The following is a 21,648-nucleotide window of genomic DNA, read 5'->3' on the forward strand; positions in this document are numbered from 1 at the left end:
TTGCCTAGAAGCTCTTTTCTAGTATATGCCAATGTAAAAATCTACCTATGTCTAATTAGTTTTGTATGCTATCTAGAAGTTTTGACCTCCTTTTCAGACTAAGTGTAAACAACTAGATATGTTAATAGCTTGTTTGGCTGGATAAGGGCCCATAACAAAGTCATATTGGTACAATTTAGCAAGCTCTGGGGAAAACCTGTTTAAATTATAATTTGCTCTAATAATATTTGCTGATTTAGGTTTTGAGGGGCTAAATTATATTACGGAATTGGCTGAAAGCTTGGTAATATATATATATATATATATATATATATATATATATATATATATATATATATATATATATGTTAACCTCCACTTTTTTTCTCACTTTCTTTTTTCTCACCCAGTAGCATATTGCTACCTTATCTTTCCTTTTATATTTGTGTAAGAGATTTTTTTCTCTCTTCTCTAATACACCTCATTATAACGTCACATTAACGGTCACACTCAAATTTGTTATTTCAGCCAAGGCAAAATCACCTACAATTCCTCCTAAGAACAAAGCGTAAATCTAAATTGAATATGTTCTCAATCCAGGATAATATACCAGAAATAGGTAGTCCAATAAGTAATATAACAGATGTTCAAGATTTAGCCTGTAAGCTTTCTGAAATGATGACTCCGCAATTTGAACAATTAAGACAAGACTTTTCGGTGTTGTCTGCCAAAGTTAAGCAATTTAATAATTGGCTGGAAGAAGCGGATACACACATTTCAGAAGTGGAGTACAGATTGTATACACTTCATAGAGATAAGAAACAAATAGACCAAAGATTTAAGAAATTGCAGGAGAGAATGGATGATATAGAAGACAGAGCACGAAGGAATAATATCAGAATTATAGGCCTTCCTGAAATACCTGAGTTTAGTGATCTAGTGAGATTTGTTTCAGAAAAACTTCCTGCTCTTCTTGATATGCCTAGGGAGAGTCCCAAGATTTTGATAGAAAGATCACATAGAATTGTCCCAGTAAGAACTAGAGCAGATTCATCTATAATTAAAAGACCATTCATAGCCAAATGTCTTAATTTTCAGGTTCTGCACTATTATAGGAAAAAAAATCGGTAAAGATAGGTGATGAACAAATACTTATTTTTCAAGATTTTTTCCTTGGAAACATCAAATTGAAGGAAATACATGGCCCCTATTTGTACAAGTCTAATTAAGAAAGGCCTCAGTGCTTATTAAGTGTATCCTGCAAAAAGTACAGAGAGATGGTGGCTGGCAGTTCTTTAATAACGCTACAGAAGCCAGTGAATTTTCAAGTTTAAAGGGTAACTGGTGATGTTGAGAGGATGCTCCCATTCACTTATGTCTATGATAAAATGTGCTGTAGGCGGTGCAAATTGTGCCATTTATACAGTTGTATATGTAGTTGCTGTGTGGATTTTACCCCCTTCATTTTTTTTTTTTTATCTTTTTCAAATTGGGATGGCATTCTGTAACATAATATCTTGGAATGTAAGGGGCATAACCTCCCCGATAAAAAGAAAAATTATTTTAAACCATTTAAAGAAAATGAAAACGGATATAGCTTTCCTACAAAAAACATATCTGCAGCAGAAAGAATTGGTGAGAAGTGGTTGGGTTGGTGAGGTGATAGCTACCCCTTGCACTAAAAGGAAAAAGGGTGCTGCGCTCTTATTTAATAAAAAAAAATATATATAAAATTATAAATTAAGAATTAGACCCCAAGGAGAGGTTCGTTATAGTACAAACAGAAATAAATGGGAAACACTTCACCTTATGTAATGTTTATGACCCAAATGGTGATAGAAAGTTTTGGAATAGGCTACAGAGAAAATTGCTTGATTATACGCACCACAATTTGATCATAGCAGGGGATTTTAATTTATCAGTCTCCCATTGACATATTTCAGCTAGGGAGTAAACAGTTATTAGTTCCTAAACGCGATATATTAATCTTAAAGAATTTTAGGAATGCTCTCAATTTGAAGGATATATGGAGAATTCAAAACCCTGATGTAAAAGGGTTTACCTGCGAGTCTAAAACTCATAAGACGTTCTCTCGTATTAATTTTTTTTTTAAGTTAATGAGTCATTACTTGGACAGGGCTTAGAATCCGAGATTTCCCCTATAACTATCTCAGATCATGCCCCAATTAGATTGAGTATTCCATTTAATTGCTCTCCATATAAAGGAGCTACTTTCTTTTTTCCTAAATATCTTTTCTCTAACGTTAACTTTAAAAATTCGTTAAAGAATAAATGGAAAGAATATGAATCATTCAACAGAGTCTCAGTAGAAAGTAACCAGATATTTTGGGAGGCATCTAAAGCGGTGATTAGAGGGGAAATCAAAGCATACATTTGTAAATTAAAAAAGAAAAACACTGTTAGAGAAATTCAGTTATCTAATTGCTCTTTAACTCATATAATCAATATTTAAAATCTCTAATCAGGCAAATTGGGCTAAATAAACCAATACCAAAAAAGAAAGGGATGTCTTTCTGCATCAAAAGAAAAAAGAAAACTATGCAAGGTATTCTTAGAGGCCAAGCTGTATAGGTATGGGGGTAAAACTGGTAAAATGTTAGCGAATGCGGTAAAGCAAGTGCGTGGATCCAATATTATAGAGGCCTTCAAGAGTAAAGAGGGAAGGTTAACTTCTAGAATGCACATCAAGGAAGCATTTCATAACTATTTTAAAGACATATATAAATCAATGGAAATACATGAAGGGTACAAAGAATTTTTTTGGAAAAAGTGCAACTAATGAATTAGTGGATCTCAACAGACCAATATCCCTAGATGAGATATGGAAGGCTATAAAACCTCAGCACTAAATAAAGCCCCAGGCCCAGATCAGTTGCCATCAGAATATTATAAGATCCTGATAGATGAGATTACACCTCATATCCAAAATGTATTAAACAATTTTTATATTAATGGTATAGAGATGCCGAAAAGTTTCACTTGCTCTCTCATTACTTTAATCTTGAAGAAAGATAAGGATCCCGAGAATATGAACTCATATAGGCCAAAAGCGTTATTAAATAAAGATTATAAGATGTTGGCGGATATACTTGCCGATAGGCTAAAAACTATCTTATCTGGACGGTTAATGTTGATCAGACAGGTTTTATGAATGGGAGAACTTATTTTATTAATATTAGAAAGGTTTTGGTTACATTAGATTAATATTGGAAGGATGCTAAAAGTTTAAAAGAAGCAGATATAGACAGAGTAATTATAACAGTGGATGCTGAAAAAGCGTTAAACTCAGTACATTGGAATCATCTGTTTGAAGTGTAAGATAGATTTGGTTTTAGCGGTCCGTTCTGTTCGTATGTACATGATTTATACAATAATCCTCTGACAGCCCTTATAATTAATGGAGATGTCACTACCAATTTTCCTCTTTACAAAGGAACAAGACAAGGGTGTCCGCTTTCACCATTACTGTTCAATTTAGTCATAGAACCATTAGCTGTATTAGGAATAGATCTAGGCTCTAAAGAACTTCAGATTGCTCTGTATGCAGATTACTTGCTGATTTTTGTTAGTGATCTTAAAAAGAATATCCCCAGACTGCTTGAACTGTTCCAAATCTTTAGCTCATTCTCAGGGTATAAGATTAATAAGCAAAAGTCTGAAAGAGTAAGGGTCCGATTGTCTCTACTCCCTTTAAAGAGGTTAAAAACCATATGAAATATTTAGGAATTAACTTTAGCCTTTCCTAGGAAAATGGTATGAAATTAATTATGACCCATTATTTCGGATTATTAAGGAAGATTTAAGGAAATGGTCTAACTTACCACTTTCCCTGGTTGGGAAAATTAATATTGTAAAGATGATTATTTTCCCAAGAAAGTTCTTCTGGGGTAAAGGTAAAGCGAAAATGTCATTAGCTAAAATGATGCAGTTAAAGGAGTATGCTGGACTGAGTCTTCCAAATCTATCTAAATATAATTAGGTTTGTATGGTTAAAGTGGTAGTAGATTGGTTACTGGATGTTTGCTTAATTTCTTTTAACTGGAAGTGGCCGAGTCTGCTCAAACCAGTGGGGTTGAAAGTAATTCCCCTTTAGAAATTAAAAACTACCACTCTCGATAAAGGGAATGATTACTTTTAAAAATCCAGTTCTGGCTTGGCAAAAAATGTGCAAATTTTTAGGAATCAATTTTAAATCTTCCAAATACCTACCTATAGTAGGCAATCCAGAATTTCCTGAAGCTATTAACCGCTCTTATGTCTTTTTAAAGCAGGGATATATTCTATATCTCCGTGGTATAGACTGCTAAAGCGAAAGGAAGGTAAGGACAATATGATAATAAGTGTTGAAATGTTCTTGGGATTTGAGCGGGGTTAATAATGACATGATCCAAAAGAGTATAACACCCTCCTTATGTCATGGTGTGAGTCTCATATTAAACTTATAAATAGGTCTTATATAACACCTAGCAGGATGGCCTCTTGGGGCGCAGATACATTTATAAGTTGTTCAAGTTGTAGTCTTCACCTCGCTAATTTAATACACTGTATCTGGGACTGCCCAAAAATCAAACAATTTTGGCACAAGGTTTCCTTCTGGCTCTCTAAGACTATACAATACAATATTGAACTTCAAATAGAAGATATCATATTTTTAAAAGAGGGAATAGGCTACATAACAGTAGATTTATTAGTTTTGTGGTATTATGTGCTAGAAATGTAATTTTCAGTTCTTGGAAATCTAGAAGGGGTCCTAGCTTTACCCAGTTTCTAAGCAAATAAGAGGGAAAGATGACAGTTGAACAATTTGACTATGTGATTAATTCAGAAGCCGAGGTGGCAATATTTTTTTAAAAAATGGGGAAACTGTATTAAAAAACAAATTTATATGCCTTTTTATAATTCATCATATGTGCAAGGTGCCATCCTAAGAGGAGAGATTGGCTGGCTAAATGATGTGTAGCTTGGTGGGGTTTTCCCTCCTTTCCTTTTTTTTTTTCCTCTCCCCTATCAGTCAAGCAAAAGAACGGAAGGGAGGTCTTAAAGGGACAATAAACTTTAAAAATAATGTTATATAATTCTATACATAGTGCAGAATTATATAACATTATATTAGCCAAACATTTATAAAACCTAATATTCCCTATTAATTTTTTTTTAAAAAAACGCTGTTTCACAGACCAAAATGTAGTCCAGGTAAGGAGCTACTGCGATCCCCTGCATACGAACCGCGGCCAGCAGAGCTACAAGCACATTGGTGAACACTCGGGGTGCCGTAGCCAGTCCAAATGGAAGCTCAACAAACGGGTAGTGCTTGTCTAGGAAGCGAACCGTAGGAAACGCTAGTGATCTCTGTGAATCAGAATGTGAAGGTACGCATCTTTTAGGTCTATAGTAGACATGAACTGACCCTCTTGAACCAGGGGAAGGAAGGATCTTATTTTCATCTTGAAGGTGGGAACTCTTAAGAATCTGTTGAGTCCCTTCAGTTCCAAAATAGGGTGAAATGTGCACTCTTTCTTGGGGTTCACAAACAGATTGGAGTAGAAACCCTTTCCCATGGCAATGAGGTCTTCCACGCAGCGGAGTAGTGCCACTCTCTTTACTGAGTTTCCTGACACTCTTGACAGCAAGAAGAGGTCCTTTAGGGGATGGAACCGAAAGCTTATTCTGTATTCCTGGCAAACAATGTCCAGCACCCAAGGGACCTGGAAGGACTGAACCCATTCCCTCTGAAACAGAGAAAGTCTGCCCCCCCACACAACCTGGTACCAGGTCGGGGGTGAACCCATCATGCTGACTTATTATACCGGGATGCTTTCTTGGCCAGTTTGTTCTTGTTCCATCGCTGGGTGGGTTTCCAATAGCCCCCTGGGGGACTCCGTCTTAGGCGGTTCTGCGCTCCTTTGTCTACTTTTTGGACGAAAGGAACAAGAAGTCCAGCCGAATGACCCTTAGGTTTAGATTTCTTGTCTTGCAGTAGGAAAGCTGTGACTGTGCGAATAATTTGCAGAATGGCATCCCTGATGAAAGCATTTGCCAGCCTTAGGGATTGTATATGTTCTTGGATCTCCTCTAGAGGGACCTTAGGGACACTGTTCCAAACCTCCTCATGCGCAGATGGAACAGATAACAATCTCTTAAATGCCGAAGGGGCATAAAAGGATCACTGGCTTCTCCCAATTCTTGGAGATGGACTCAGCAATAACCGGGGGTACAGGAAACACCTCAGGGGGCCTAGGTTTAAATACAGATTCAAGTTTCAGAACCAGTTCCTCCTCAGGCGTTTTTTCCACCAGAACCCCTAAGGTAGATAGAACCCACTTCTATCCACTTTGAACCTAATCGTACCCTTCTCAGAGTCCTCTACCGACTCTCCATCAGAAGGGTCAGAGGAAAGAAGTTCTCCATCAGAGCTAAGGGTCACACATCAGAAGGTTACCCATAACTGTCGGTTTTGGCCTCTACCACCGCACCTGGGCTCCATACTGTAGAGCAATGTTTAACCTTTCTCTTCCTCTTCTTTGATACTGGTCTATTCCTCAGGGCAGCTGATACCACAGCCTGTATATAGGCTGTGAGATCATCAGGTAACAGGGCCACCCCAGCCGGGGTCGTGATGCTCTCTACACAGTGCTTTGGGGCTACTGTGGTTGTATTCATAGGCTGTTGGACATGTATGTCCTTGTCAGCCGAGATCTGAGAAGCCGCAGGAGGGCCTATAGGAGACGGGTCAAACGGGAACTCCTCATTGGTCTGTCTACTTGGGCCTCCTGAATATGAGGTCAGGACATATGTTGGGCAACAATTGTGCCGGAGGGTTCACAGTAATTAATTAGCAAAGCATACATTTACTGTTGTCAATGGAATTTACTGATTCCTCCAGACGTCGTCCATAATATTGGTCTGTAATGACTATTGCAGCAACAATCGTGAACTTCACAGCTGGTACCTGGTTCCTAATGCACCAACTAACTGTTCCCCTTTAAGCCCTGTTTAGATTGTCTAACCACCCCTAGTCCGGCCAAACAGCGTTGCTACCGCTCTCTCTCAGGTATGATGCGCAGTGGTTCTGAATCGGAAATGGCGCAAAAGCGCTGCTTAATGGCGGAAATCTGCATCTCTGCCCACTGCAGCAGCCTGTATCAATTCTAGGCCTGAGAGTTGTAGTAGTGACAAATCCCGTGAAATGGCGGGCAGGCCTGCATGATACAATTAAGTAACCAGAAAACAGGTAATGAGTTCTGGTGTGGCCGCATCCCGAACACCCCTATGTGACATATGTCTGGGTGCTATAGGGCTTTTCCTAATTAGGACAGAATACCCATCTGTGTCTTGTATACCAGCGCGGCTGAAGCTCTCCTCTCTCAGCCACATATACTGAAATGGCTGGATGCCCGATACACCGGTCTGTTTATATCACTTGCTTTAAAGGGGTCGGGAATGTGCACAGTGCATCTAGTGTATTGACAGGGAAACACCCCTCTCAATTAGACAAGTTGCCATGAAAGAGGGGACAACTTAACCATGAGAAGCCTATAATTTAGTGTGATACACACTGTGTTATCACACAGGGGATATAGGAGGAAACTGGAAAGAGGCATGGGAGGCACAGCGTCAGTCAGTATTATATACACCAATACTCTATTGAGATTTATATGGATATTTGATCCCTGGCACTCAAAGAAAGCCAATACTTGCTATACTTCATTCTACTTACAGAGCACCTCTCTCTGCCTACGTCCATGACACAAGGCAAAGAACTACTGGGAGGGTAGGGGAAGTGGGAGGGATATTAATAACCTAGTGTTGGGTATATTTGCCGAATCCTGGTGGCCAGGTAGAGTAATTTCCATAGGTTATGAATGTTCTCATGGACTGTCACTGCCAATAGAAGTAAATATTTTATTATGTGACTTGCAATATGTTTTCATTAATTGTTGTGCTGCCTTTTCCTGCAATTCAAATGAATGGACATTGCCATGTTGTAATTATCCTAGATTTACAACCCTGTTCTTACCTCATATCTTCTGTTATAAATAAACTGATAAAGTAACTTTCTCACAGGGTGCACATTTCCTTTAACATTGCTATTCTGCACATAGCCTTTGTTTGCACATGTAGGGCTTTTTTATATCTGTGTATAATTGTTCTTAGTAGGAGATTAGATAAGGAAATAGCTGAGTGCCTGCTTTTCACATGCCTCTAAAAACTCAGGTATAACCCTCCTCAAATAGTGAAACTTGGTGTTTTGTCCCTCTTGTATTAATTAATCAAGATGTATTCTAGCGTTTCTTTCTTCTTTCACTATTTTGTTTTCTCTGTGGAATAAATGTCTTAGTAGCTAGCCATATGTCTAGAACATAAGTGGCTCAGGCTAGGAAAAGGGAGGTTAAGATCCAATGTTAGGTTTGATTTTTTTTTGTATATATAGACATGGATCTTTTTGTCACAGAAATGAATTTGTATAGGTGACATATATTTATTTTGTTAGAGATATTCTTTTTTCTTGGTTTCTGTACATTGAGTATTTTTTTGATCCATGTTGTAATTTGATTTTAACCTCAATAAAAAGATATAAAATTAACCCTCCTCAAATAGAGTCCCTTTTTGCAAAACTAAGCAAGTAGGTGCCTGGGTCATATTAACAATCACTAAAACAAAGTTGTAACACTCAGTGTGATAAATCCCTTCCTGGACTACAGTTCTAAAAATGTGGAATACCAAAGGAGGACGATACAGAGTCAGCTATCACGTTTAACCTCTGTACACTTTATTTCTCTGAACAGATTAAGGAATGGGGCAGTGAGCATATCTACATACAAGTTTGTGAAACGGCTTCCACAGCAAGTACCAAGTATGTGGTTCTGATCTAGAAATGTGTAAATCTGTAGCATCCTGTAATCTGTTTGGCAAAACACACAATAACTGTCGGCCTGAGTGTGCCAACTGAGTGCAAGTTTGCATATATGTGAGTCTTCACTGGTCCAACAAGTGTGTCTCTACAATAAATCACTTCGTATTGAAGCTGCAGTACACCTATATAAAAACATAATTTATGCTTACCTGATAAATTCCTTTCTTCTGTTGTGTGATCAGTCCACGGGTCATCATTACTTCTGGGATATAACTCCTCCCCAACAGGAAATGCAAGAGGATTCACCCAGCAGAGCTGCATATAGCTCCTCCCCTCTACGTCAGTCCCAGTCATTCGACCAAGAATCAACGAGAAAGGAGTAACCAAGGGTGAAGTGGTGACTGGAGTATAATTTAAAAGATATTTACCTGCCTTAAAACAGGGCGGGCCGTGGACTGATCACACAACAGAAGAAAGGAATTTATCAGGTAAGCATAAATTATGTTTTCTTCTGTTATGTGTGATCAGTCCACGGGTCATCATTACTTCTGGGATACCAATACCAAAGCAAAAGTACACGGATGACGGGAGGGATAGGCAGGCTCATTGTATAGAAGGAACCACTGCCTGAAGAACCTTTCTCCCAAAAATAGCCTCCGAAGAAGCAAAAGTGTCAAATTTGTAAAATTTGGAAAAAGTATGAAGCGAAGACCAAGTTGCAGCCTTGCAAATCTGTTCAACAGAGGCCTCATTCTTAAAGGCCCAAGTGGAAGCCACAGCTCTAGTGGAGTGAGCTGTAATTCTTTCAGGAGGCTGCTGACCAGCAGTCTCATAGGCTAAACGTATTATGCTACGAAGCCAAAAAGAGAGAGAGGTAGCAGAAGCTTTTTGACCTCTCCTCTGTCCAGAATAAACGACAAACAGGGAAGAAGTTTGGCGAAAATCTTTAGTTGCCTGCAAGTAGAACTTGAGGGCACGAACTACATCCAGATTGTGTAGAAGACGTTCCTTCTTTGAAGAAGGATTTGGACACAAGGATGGAACAACAATCTCTTGATTGATATTCCTGTTAGTGACCACCTTAGGTAAGAACCCAGGTTTAGTACGCAGAACTACCTTGTCTGAGTGAAAAATCAGATAAGGAGAATCACAATGTAAGGCTGATAACTCAGAGACTCTTCGAGCCGAGGAAATAGCCATTAAAAACAGAACCTTCCAAGATAACAATTTTATATCAATGGAATGAAGGGGTTCAAATGGAACACCCTGTAAAACGTTAAGAACTAAGTTTAAACTCCATGGCGGAGCAACAGCTTTAAACACAGGCTTGATCCTAGCTAAAGCCTGACAAAAAGCCTGGACGTCTGGATTTTCTGACAGACGCCTGTGTAATAAGATGGACAGGGCTGAAATCTGTCCCTTTAATGAACTAGCTGATAAACCCTTTTCTAACCCTTCTTGTAGAAAGGACAATATCCTAGAGATCCTAACCTTACTCCATGAGTAATGTTTGGATTCGCACCAGTATAGGTATTTACGCCATATTTTATGGTAAATCTTTCTGGTAACAGGCTTCCTAGCCTGTATCAGGGTATCAATAACCGACTCAGAAAAACCACGTTTTGATAAAATCAAACGTTCAATTTCCAAGCAGTCAGCTTCAGAGAAGTTAGATTTTGATGTTTGAATGGACCCTGTATCAGAAGGTCCTGTCTTAGAGGTAGAGACCAAGGCGGACAGGATGACATGTCCACTAGATCTGCATACCAAGTCCTGCGTGGCCATGCAGGCGCTATTAGAATCACTGATGCTCTCTCCTGCTTGATTTTGGCAATCAATCGAGGAAGCAGCGGAAAGGGTGGAAACACATAAGCCATCCCGAAGTTCCAAGGTGCTGTCAAAGCATCTATCAGAACCGCTCCCGGATCCCTGGATCTGGACCCGTAGCGAGGAAGTTTGGCGTTCTGGCGAGACGCCATGAGATCTATCTCTGGTTTGCCCCAACGTCGAAGTATTTGGGCAAAGACCTCCGGATGAAGTTCCCACTCCCCCGGATGAAAAGTCTGGCGACTCAAGAAATCCGCCTCCCAGTTCTCCACTCCCGGGATGTGGATTGCTGACAGGTGGCAAGAGTGAGACTCTGCCCAGCGAATTATCTTTGATACTTCCACCATTGCTAGGGAGCTTCTTGTCCCTCCCTGATGGTTGATGTAAGCTACAGTCGTGATGTTGTCCGACTGAAACCTGATGAACCCCCGAGTTGTTAATTGGGGCCAAGCTAGAAGGGCATTGAGAACTGCTCTCAATTCCAGAATGTTTATTGGAAGGAGACTCTCCTCCTGATTCCATAGTCCCTGAGCCTTCAGAGAATTCCAGACAGCGCCCCAACCTAGTAGGCTGGCGTCTGTTGTTACAATTGTCCAGTCTGGCCTGCTGAATGGCATCCCCCTGGACAGGTGTGGCCGATGAAGCCACCATAGAAGAGAATTTCTGGTCTCTTGATTCAGATTCAGAGTAGGGGACAAATCTGAGTAATCCCCATTCCACTGACTTAGCATGCATAATTGCAGAGGTCTGAGGTGTAGGCGTGCAAAAGGTACTATGTCCATTGCCGCTACCATTAAGCCGATCACCTCCATGCATTGAGCTACTGACGGGTGTTGAATGGAATGAAGGACACGGCATGCATTTTGAAGCTTTGTTAACCTGTCCTCTGTCAGGTAAATCTTCATTTCTACAGAATCTATAAGAGTCCCCAAGAATGGAACTCTTGTGAGAGGAAAAAGAGAACTCTTCTTTTCGTTCACTTTCCATCCATGCGACCTTAGAAATGCCAGAACTAACTCTGTATGAGACTTGGCAGTTTGAAAGCTTGAAGCTTGTATTAGAATGTCGTCTAGGTATGGAGCTACCGAAATCCCTCGCGGTCTTAGTACCGCCAGAAGGGCACCCAGAACCTTTGTGAAGATTCTTGGAGCCGTAGCCAATCCGAATGGAAGAGCTACAAACTGGTAGTGCCTGTCTAAGAAGGCAAACCTTAGATACCGGTGATGATCTTTGTGGATCGGTATGTGAAGGTAAGCATCCTTTAAATCCACTGTGGTCATGTACTGACCCTCTTGGATCATGGGTAAGATTGTCCGAATAGTTTCCATTTTGAACGATGGAACTCTTAGGAATTTGTTTAGAATCTTTAAATCTAAGATTGGCCTGAAAGTTCCCTCTTTTTTGGGAACCACAAACAGGTTTGAGTAGAACCCTTGTCCTTGTTCCGACCGCGGAACCGGATGGATCACTCCCATTATTAACAGATCTTGTACGCAGCGTAGAAACGCTTCTTTCTTTATCTGGTTTGTTGACAACCTTGACAGATGAAATCTCCCTCTTGGGGGAGATAATTTGAAGTCTAGAAGGTATCCCTGAGATATGATCTCTAGTGCCCAGGGATCCTGAACATCTCTTGCCCAGGCCTGGGCGAAGAGAGAGAGTCTGCCCCCCACTAGATCCGGTCCCGGATCGGGGGCTCTCGGTTCATGCTGTCTTTGGGGCAGCAGCAGGTTTCCTGGCCTGCTTGCTCTTGTTCCAGGACTGGTTAGGCTTCCAGCCTTGCCTGTAACGAGCAACAGCTCCTTCCTGTTTTGGTGCAGTGGAGGTTGATGCTGCTCCTGTTTTGAAGTTCCGAAAGGGACGAAAATTAGACTGTCTAGCCTTAGCTTTGGCTTTGTCTTGAGGTAGGGCGTGGCCCTTACCTCCTGTAATGTCAGCGATAATCTCTTTCAAACCGGGCCCAAATAAAGACTGCCCCTTGAAAGGTATATTAAGTAATTTGGACTTAGAAGTAACATCAGCTGACCAGGATTTTAGCCACAGCGCCCTACGTGCCTGTATGGCGAATCCTGAGTTCTTAGCCGTAAGTTTGGTTAAATGTACTACGGCCTCCGAAATGAAGGAATTAGCTAGTTTAAGGACTCTAAGCCTGTCCGTAATGTCGTCTAGCGTAGATGAACTAAGGTTCTCTTCAAGCGACTCAATCCAAAATGCTGCCGCAGCCGTAATCGGCGCGATACATGCAAGGGGTTGTAATATAAAACCTTGTTGAACAAACATTTTCTTAAGGTAACCCTCTAATTTTTTATCCATTGGATCTGAGAAAGCACAGCTATCCTCCACCGGGATAGTGGTACGCTTAGCTAAAGTAGAAACTGCTCCCTCCACCTTGGGGACCGTTTGCCATAAGTCCCGAGTGGTGGCGTCTATTGGAAACATCTTTCTAAATATTGGAGGGGGTGAGAACGGCACACCGGGTCTATCCCACTCCTTAGTAACAATTTCAGTTAGTCTCTTAGGTATAGGAAAAACGTCAGTACTCGCCGGTACCGCAAAGTATTTATCCAACCTACACAGTTTCTCTGGTATTGCAACGGTGTTACAATCGTTGAGAGCTGCTAAGACCTCCCCTAGTAATACACGGAGGTTCTCCAATTTAAATTTAAAATTTGAAATATCTGAGTCCAATCTGTTTGGATCAGAACCGTCACCCACAGAATGAAGCTCTCCGTCCTCATGCTCTGCGAGCTGTGACGCAGTATCAGACATGGCCCTAGCATTGTCAGCGCACTCTGTTCTCACCCCAGAGTGATCACGCTTGCCTCTTAGTTCTGGTAATTTAGACAAAACTTCAGTCATAACAGTAGCCATATCTTGTAATGTTATCTGTAATGGCCGCCCAGATGTACTAGGCGCCAAAATATCACGCACCTCCCGGGCGGGAGATGCAGGTACTGCCGCGTGAGGCGAGTTAGTCGGCATAACTCTCCCCTCGCTGTTTGGTGAAATTTGTTCACATTGTACAGATTGACTTTTATTTAAAGTAGCATCAATACAGTTAGTACATAAATTTCTATTGGGCTCCACCTTGGCATTGGAACAAATGACACAGATATCTTCCTCTGAGTCAGACATGTTTAACACACTAGCAAAAAACTTACAACTTGGTTATAATCTTTTTTAGCAAAACACGTACTGTGCCTCAAAGAGGTACTAACGATTAAATGACAGTTGAAATAATGAACTGAAAAACAGTTATAGCATCAAACTTTAAAATAACAAAACTTTTAGCAAAGGTTTGTTCCCATTAGTAAAATAACAATAATTAAATTTGACATAAAAAATACAAAGCAACGTTTTTATTCACAGTCACTATAAGAATTCTCACAGCTCTGCTGAGAGAATTTACCTCCCTTCAAAGAAGTTTGAAGACCCCTGAGATCTATCAGAGATGAACCGGATCATGCAGGAAAAATAAAAGTAACTGACTGGTATTTTTTGATGCGTAGCAAAGAGCGCCAAAAACGGCCCCTCCCTCTCCCACACAGCAGTGAAGAGAAACGAAACTGTCACAATTAAAGCAAAAAAACTGCCAAGTGGAAAATAATGCCCAAATATTTATTCACACAGTACCTCAGCAATGTAAACGATTCTACATTCCAGCAAAAACGTTTAACATGATAAATAGTTATTAAAAAGGATTAGTGACCCTTAACAGAGTAGTTCCGGTGAAATACCATCCCCAGAATACTGAAGTGTATACATACATGTCATTTTAACGGTATGGCAGGATTTTCTCATCAATTCCATTCAGAAAATAAAAACTGCTACATACCTCAATGCAGATTCATCTGCCCGCTGTCCCCTGATCTGAAGCCTTTACCTCCCTCAGATGGCCGAGAACAGCAATATGATCTTAACTACTCCGGTTAAAATCATAGTAAAAAACTCTGACAGATTCTTCCTCAAACTCTGCCAGAGAAGTAATAACACGCTCCGGTGCTACTTTAAAATAACAAACTTTTGATTGAAGTCATAAAAACTAAGTATAATCACCATAGTCCTCTCACACATCCTATCTAGTCGTTGGGTGCAAGAGAATGACTGGGACTGACGTAGAGGGGAGGAGCTATATGCAGCTCTGCTGGGTGAATCCTCTTGCATTTCCTGTTGGGGAGGAGTTATATCCCAGAAGTAATGATGACCCGTGGACTGATCACACATAACAGAAGAAATACACACCATTTAGAGAGTGCGAGTATTTAAAGGGAAGTTTCTTCATTAGAGCATGTCACCTTTGCAATAATGAGCCTAGAAAACTGTGTGTTTAACACTCTCAGAGGTAAAGTACTGCTACAGAGCTATATACGACGCTCAGTATCTACTTCTTGCTCTGAAATGTTTGTTTTTTTAAAGAAATCCTCTAACATACAAACATACATTTAAGAGTACAGGATTTGATGGAATTAATGTACAAATGGTCATCTTGCACAGGGATTTAGCACACTGTAGTGAATAATCTATATAAAGAGGATGGGTAGAACTTACTGAGCGACAGCCTTCAGTGCGTCTCTTCTGGACTCCGCAAAGCTGACGTCTCTCCCAGAAATACTGCTCACTTTCTTTAGGCCGTCCAAAACCTCAAAGTCAAAGAAGATGCAGAGTTAGGCAAATGTGAAATGGCCGGTTTGTTTTTACAAAGCATTTTATACACGGCAGAGGGAATCTTAAAGGGACAGGGAACTTATTCTTTCTTCTTTTATGATATAGACAAAGCAAACAATTGAAAACAACTTTCCAATTCATTTCGCTTATCACACTTGCTTTATTTGTTTGGTATATTTTGTAGGAGGAGGAGCAATGTACTACTGGGAGCTAGCTGAAGGCCTCTGGTGAGCTACTGACAAGAGGCATATATGTGCAGATAATAGAAGTAAATAGGAACGTTTTTGTCGATCTTTAGCAATCATGAAAGTTTAAAGGGACAGTCTACTTGATTTTTTTCATTGTTAAAAAGATAGATAACACATTTCATATCCATTCCCCAGCTTTGTCACATGAATATACCTTACAGCTTCTAAATCTGTGCCTGTTTCTAAGCCCCTGCAGGCCGATTTTTATCTCAATGCATTTTATTAGCTTTTTACAGTCAAATGGTGCTAGTTCATGTGTGCCATATAGAAACCACTGTGCTCACTCCCGTGGAGTTATGCAGGAACCAGCATTGATCGGCTAAAATGCAAGTTTGAAAAAAAGAAGAAAGAAAAAAAGCACTAAGATAAAGGGCAGTCTGCAGAGGCTTAGCTACAAGGTAATCACAGAGGTAAAAAACAGAATTTATGCTTACCTGATAAATTACTTTCTCCAACGGTGTGTCCGGTCCACGGCGTCATCCTTACTTGTGGGATATTCTCTTCCCCAACAGGAAATGGCAAAGAGTCCCAGCAAAGCTGGTCACATGATCCCTCCTAGGCTCCGCCCACCCCAGTCATTCGACCGACGGACAGGAGGAAATATATATAGGAGAAACCATATGATACCGTGGTGACTGTAGTTAGAGAAAATAATTCATCAGACCTGATTAAAAAACCAGGGCGGGCCGTGGACCGGACACACCGTTGGAGAAAGTAATTTATCAGGTAAGCATAAATTCTGTTTTCTCCAACATTGGTGTGTCCGGTCCACTGCGTCATCCTTACTTGTGGGAACCAATACCAAAGCTTTAGGACACGGATGAAGGGAGGGAGCAAATCAGGTCACCTAAATGGAAGGCACCACGGCTTGCAAAACCTTTCTCCCAAAAATAGCCTCCGAAGAAGCAAAAGTATCACATTTGTAAAATTTGGCAAAAGTGTGCAGTGAAGACCAAGTCGCTGCCTTACATATCTGGTCAACAGAAGCCTCGTTCTTGAAGGCCCATGTGGAAGCCACAGCCCTAGTGGAGTGAGCTGTGATTCTTTCAGGAGGCTGCCGTCCGGCAGTCTCATAAGCCAATCGGATAATGCTTTTAAGCCAAAAGGAAAGAGAGGTAGAAGTCGCTTTTTGACCTCTCCTTTTACCAGAATAAACAACAAACAAGGAAGATGTTTGTCTGAAATCTTTAGTAGCCTCTAAATAGAATTTTAGAGCACGGACTACGTCCAAATTGTGTAACAAACGTTCCTTCTTTGAAACTGGATTCGGACACAAAGAAGGTACAACTATCTCCTGGTTAATATTTTTGTTGGAAACAACTTTCGGAAGAAAACCAGGCTTAGTACGCAAAACCACCTTATCTGCATGGAACACCAGATAGGGCAGAGAACACTGCAGAGCAGATAACTCTGAAACTCTTCTTGCAGAAGAAATTGCAACCAAAAACAAAACTTTCCAAGATAATAACTTAATATCTACGGAATGTAAGGGTTCAAACGGAACCCCTTGAAGAACTGAAAGAACTAGATTTAGACTCCAGGGAAGAGTCAAAGGTCTGTAAACAGGCTTGATCCTAACCAGAGCCTGAACAAATGCTTGAACATCTGGCACAGCTGCCAGTCTTTTGTGAAGTAAAACAGATAAAGCAGAGATCTGTCCCTTCAGAGAACTTGCAGATAATCCTTTCTCCAAACCTTCTTGTAGAAAGGATAGAATCTTAGGTATTTTTGTCTTGTTCCATGGGAATCCTTTAGATTCACACCAACAGATATATTTTTTCCATATTTTATGGTAAATTTTTCTAGTTACAGGCTTTCTAGCCTGAATCAGAGTATCTATTACAGAATCTGAAAACCCACGCTTTGATAAAATCAAGCGTTCAATCTCCAAGCCGTCAGTTGGAGGGAAACCAGATTCGGATGTTCGAATGGACCCTGAACAAGAAGGTCCTGTCTCAAAGGTAGCTTCCATGGTGGAGCCGATGACATATTCACCAGGTCTGCATACCAAGTCCTGCGCGGCCACGCAGGAGCTATCAAGATCACCGAGGCCCTCCCCTGATTGATCCTGGCTACCAGCCTGGGGATGAGAGGAAACGGTGGGAATATATAAGCTAGGTTGAAGGTCCAAGGTGCTACTAGTGCATCTACTAGAGTCGCCTTGGGATCCCTGGATCTGGACCCGTAGCAAGGAACCTTGAAGTTCTGACGAGACGCCATCAGATCCATGTCTGGAATGCCCCATAATTGAGTTAATTGGGGAAAGATTTCCGGATGGAGTTCCCACTCCCCCGGATGGAATGTCTGACGACTCAGAAAATCCGCTTCCCAATTTTCCACTCCTGGGATGTGGATCGCAGACAAGTGGCAGGAGTGATCCTCTACCCATTGAATTATCTTGGTCACTTCTTTCATCGCCAGGGAACTCCTTGTTCCCCCCTGATGATTGATATATGCAACGGTCGTCATGTTGTCTGACTGAAACCTTATGAATTTGGCCTTTGCTAGTTGAGGCCAAGCTCTGAGAGCATTGAATATCGCTCTCAGTTCCAGAATGTTTATCGGGAGAAGAGACTCTTCCCAAGACCATAGACCCTGAGCTTTCAGGGATTCCCAGACCGCGCCCCAGCCCACTAGGCTGGCGTCGGTCGTGACAATGACCCACTCTGGTCTGCGGAAGCTCATTCCCTGTGACAGATTGTCCAGGGTCAGCCACCAACGGAGTGAATCTCTGGTCTTTTGATCTACTTGAATCATCGGAGACAAGTCTGTATAATCCCCATTCCACTGTCTGAGCATGCACAGTTGTAATGGTCTTAGATGAATTCGTGCAAAAGGAACTATGTCCATTGTTGCAACCATCAATCCTATTACTTCCATGCACTGCGCTATGGAAGGACGAGGAACAGAGTGAAGTACTTGACAAGAGCTTAGAAGTTTTGATTTTCTGACCTCTGTCAGAAAAATCCTCATTTCTAAGGAATCTATTATTGTTCCGAAGAAGGGAACTCTTGTTGACGGGGACAGAGAACTTTTTTCTTTGTTCACCTTCCATCCGTGAGATCTGAGAAAGGCTAGGACGATGTCCGTATGAGCCTTTGCTTTTGACAGGGACGACGCTTGAATCAGGATGTCGTCCAAGTAAGGTACTACTGCAATGCCCCTTGGTCTTAGAACCGCTAGAAGGGACCCTAGTACCTTTGTGAAAATCCTTGGAGCAGTGGCTAATCCGAATGGAAGTGCCACAAACTGGTAATGCTTGTCCAGAAAAGCGAACCTTAGGAACTGATGATGTTCCTTGTGGATAGGAATATGTAGGTACGCATCCTTTAAATCCACGGTAGTCATAAATTGATTTTCCTGGATAGTAGGTAGGATCGTTCGAATAGTTTCCATTTTGAACGATGGTACCCTGAGAAATTTGTTTAGGATCTTTAGATCCAAAATTGGTCTGAATGTTCCCTCTTTTTTGGGAACTATGAACAGATTGGAATAAAATCCCATTCCTTGTTCTCTTATTGGAACTGGATGTATCACTCCCATCTTTAACAGGTCTTCTACACAATGTAAGAATGCCTGTCTCTTTATTTGGTTTGAAGATAATTGAGACCTGTGGAACCTTCCCCTTGGGGGTAGTTCCTTGAATTCCAGGAGATAACCTTGAGAAACTATTTCTAGCGCCCAATAATCCTGAAATCTCTTGCCCAAGCCTGAGCAAAGAGAGAAAGTCTGCCCCCCACTAGATCCGGTCCCGGATCGGGGGCTATCCCTTCATGCTGTTTTGGTAGCAGTGGTAGGCTTCTTGGCCTGCTTACCCTTGTTCCAGCCTTGCATTGGTTTCCAGGCTGGTTTGGGTTGTGAAGTATTACCCTCTTGCTTAGAGGATACAGAATTAGAGACTGGTCCGTTTCTGCGAAAGGGACGAAAATTAGGCTTATTTTTAGCCTTAAAAGACCTATCCTGTGGGAGGGCGTGGCCCTTTCCCCCAGTGATGTCTGAAATAATCTCTTTCAAATCAGGTCCAAATAATGTTTTACCTTTGAAAGGAATGTTAAGCAATTTTGTCTTGGAAGACACATCCGCTGACCAAGACTTTAGCCAAAGCGCTTAATTGTTGCATGGTAATAAGTATTGGCGCACTAGATGTACTAGGGGCCTCTTGTGTGGGCAAAACTGGTGTAGACACAGAAGGGGATGATGTAGTATCATGTTTACTCCCCTCATTTGAGGAATCATCTTGGGCAATATCATTATCTGTGGTATTACTGTCCTTACTTTATTTGGACACTATGGCACAATTATCACATAAATTTAAATGGGGAGACACATTGGCTTTCATACATATAGAACATAGCTTATCTGATGGTACAGACATGTTAAACAGGCTTAAACTTGTCAACAAAGCACAAAAATCGTTTTAAAATAAAACCATTACTGTCACTTTAAATTTCAAACTGAAAACACTTTATTACTGAATATGTGAAAAAGTATGAAGGAATTGTTCAAAATTCACCAAAATTTCACCACAGTGTCTTAAAGCATTAAAAGTATTGCACACCAAATTTCAGAGCTTTAACCCTTAAATTAACGGAACCGGAGCCGTTTTTACATTTAACCCCTATACAGTCCCAGCTATATGCTTTGCTGAGACCCAACCAAGCCCAGAGGGGAATACGATACCAAATGACGCCTTCTATAAGCTTTTTCAGTGATTCTTAGCTCCTGACACATGCATCTGCATGCCTTGCTCTCCAAAAACAACTGCGCATTAATGGCGCGAAAATGAGGCTCTGTCTATAACTAGAAAGGCCCCCATCTGAAAAAGGTGTCCAACACAGTGCCTGCCGTTTTTCTAAACGTTCCCCAAGATTATAATACCAATTATTAGTTAGAATCTGCATAATATGCCTAGTAAAGCAATCGTTTTAGCCCAGAAAAATGTCTACCAGTTTTTAAGCCCTTTTTGAAGCCCTTTATTCTTTTATGTTTAACTAAGAAAATGGCTTACCGGTCCCCATGAGGGGAAATGACAGCCTTCCAGCATTACATGGTCTTGTTAGAAATATGACTAGTCATACCTTAAGCAGAAAAGTCTGCTAACTGTTTACCCCAACTGAAGTTACTTCATCTCAACAGTCCTGTGTGGAAACAGCAATCGATTTTAGTTACTGTCTGCTAAAATCATCTTCCTCTTACAAACAGAAATCTTCATCCTTTTCTGTTTCAGAGTAAATAGTACATACCAGCACTATTTTAAAATAACAAACACTTGATAGAAGAATAAAACTACATTTAAACACCAAAAAACTCTTAACCATCTCTGTGGAGATGTTGCCTGTGCAACGGCAAAGAGAATGACTGGGGTGGGCGGAGCCTAGGAGGGATCATGTGACCAGCTTTGCTGGGACTCTTTGCCATTTCCTGTTGGGGAAGAGAATATCCCACAAGTAAGGATGACGCCGTGGACCGGACACACCAATGTTGGAGAAAGTATATTAATATAACTGAGATAAGGAGCAGTCTGCAGAGGCTTAGATACAAGGTAATCACAGAGGTAAAAAGTATATTAATATAACTGAGATAAGGGGCAGTTTGCAGAGGATTAGATACAAGGTAATCACAGAGGTAAAAAGTATATTAATATAACTGAGATAAGGGGCAGTTTGCAGAGGATTAGATACAAGGTAATCACAGAGGTAAAAAGTATAATAATATAACAGTGTTGGTTATGCAGAACTGGGGAATGGGTAATAAAGGGATTATCTATCTTTTTAAACTATAAAAAAATTAAAATAGACTGCCCCTTTAATTTTGAATTTAAGGTCATTTAAATGTAATATCAAACTTAAATGTAATATTTTATAGGCCAAAGTACCTAGATATACATTCAATATCCAGCGACCACAATACACAGGAAAGTAAATCAAAACGGTAATTATAACAAACTGTTAGATTCATTATTCAGCACAACGATTTCCAGACCCAGATAACCAACAGGCGGATGGTACAACTAGCCCAGCTTGTTAATATGAGGTATTGTAGGGCGAAATATAT

The 21,648-nt window shown here is 40.7% G+C and overlaps 1 protein-coding gene across 1 annotated transcript in view; it reads right to left on the reverse strand.

The window, feature by feature from the left end:
- TBCD (tubulin folding cofactor D) overlaps positions 1-21,648 on the reverse strand; it is a 1,563,032-nt gene that overhangs the window by 635,998 nt on the left and 905,386 nt on the right. Inside the window, exon 30 of the mRNA XM_053710319.1 lies at positions 15,230-15,321. Within this exon, the coding sequence (XP_053566294.1) occupies positions 15,230-15,321 (92 nt within the window). The remainder of the gene's footprint in view (positions 1-15,229; positions 15,322-21,648) is intronic.

The sequence above is a fragment of the Bombina bombina genome, chromosome 1, assembly GCF_027579735.1.
Source record: "Bombina bombina isolate aBomBom1 chromosome 1, aBomBom1.pri, whole genome shotgun sequence".
NCBI lineage: Eukaryota > Metazoa > Chordata > Amphibia > Anura > Bombinatoridae > Bombina > Bombina bombina.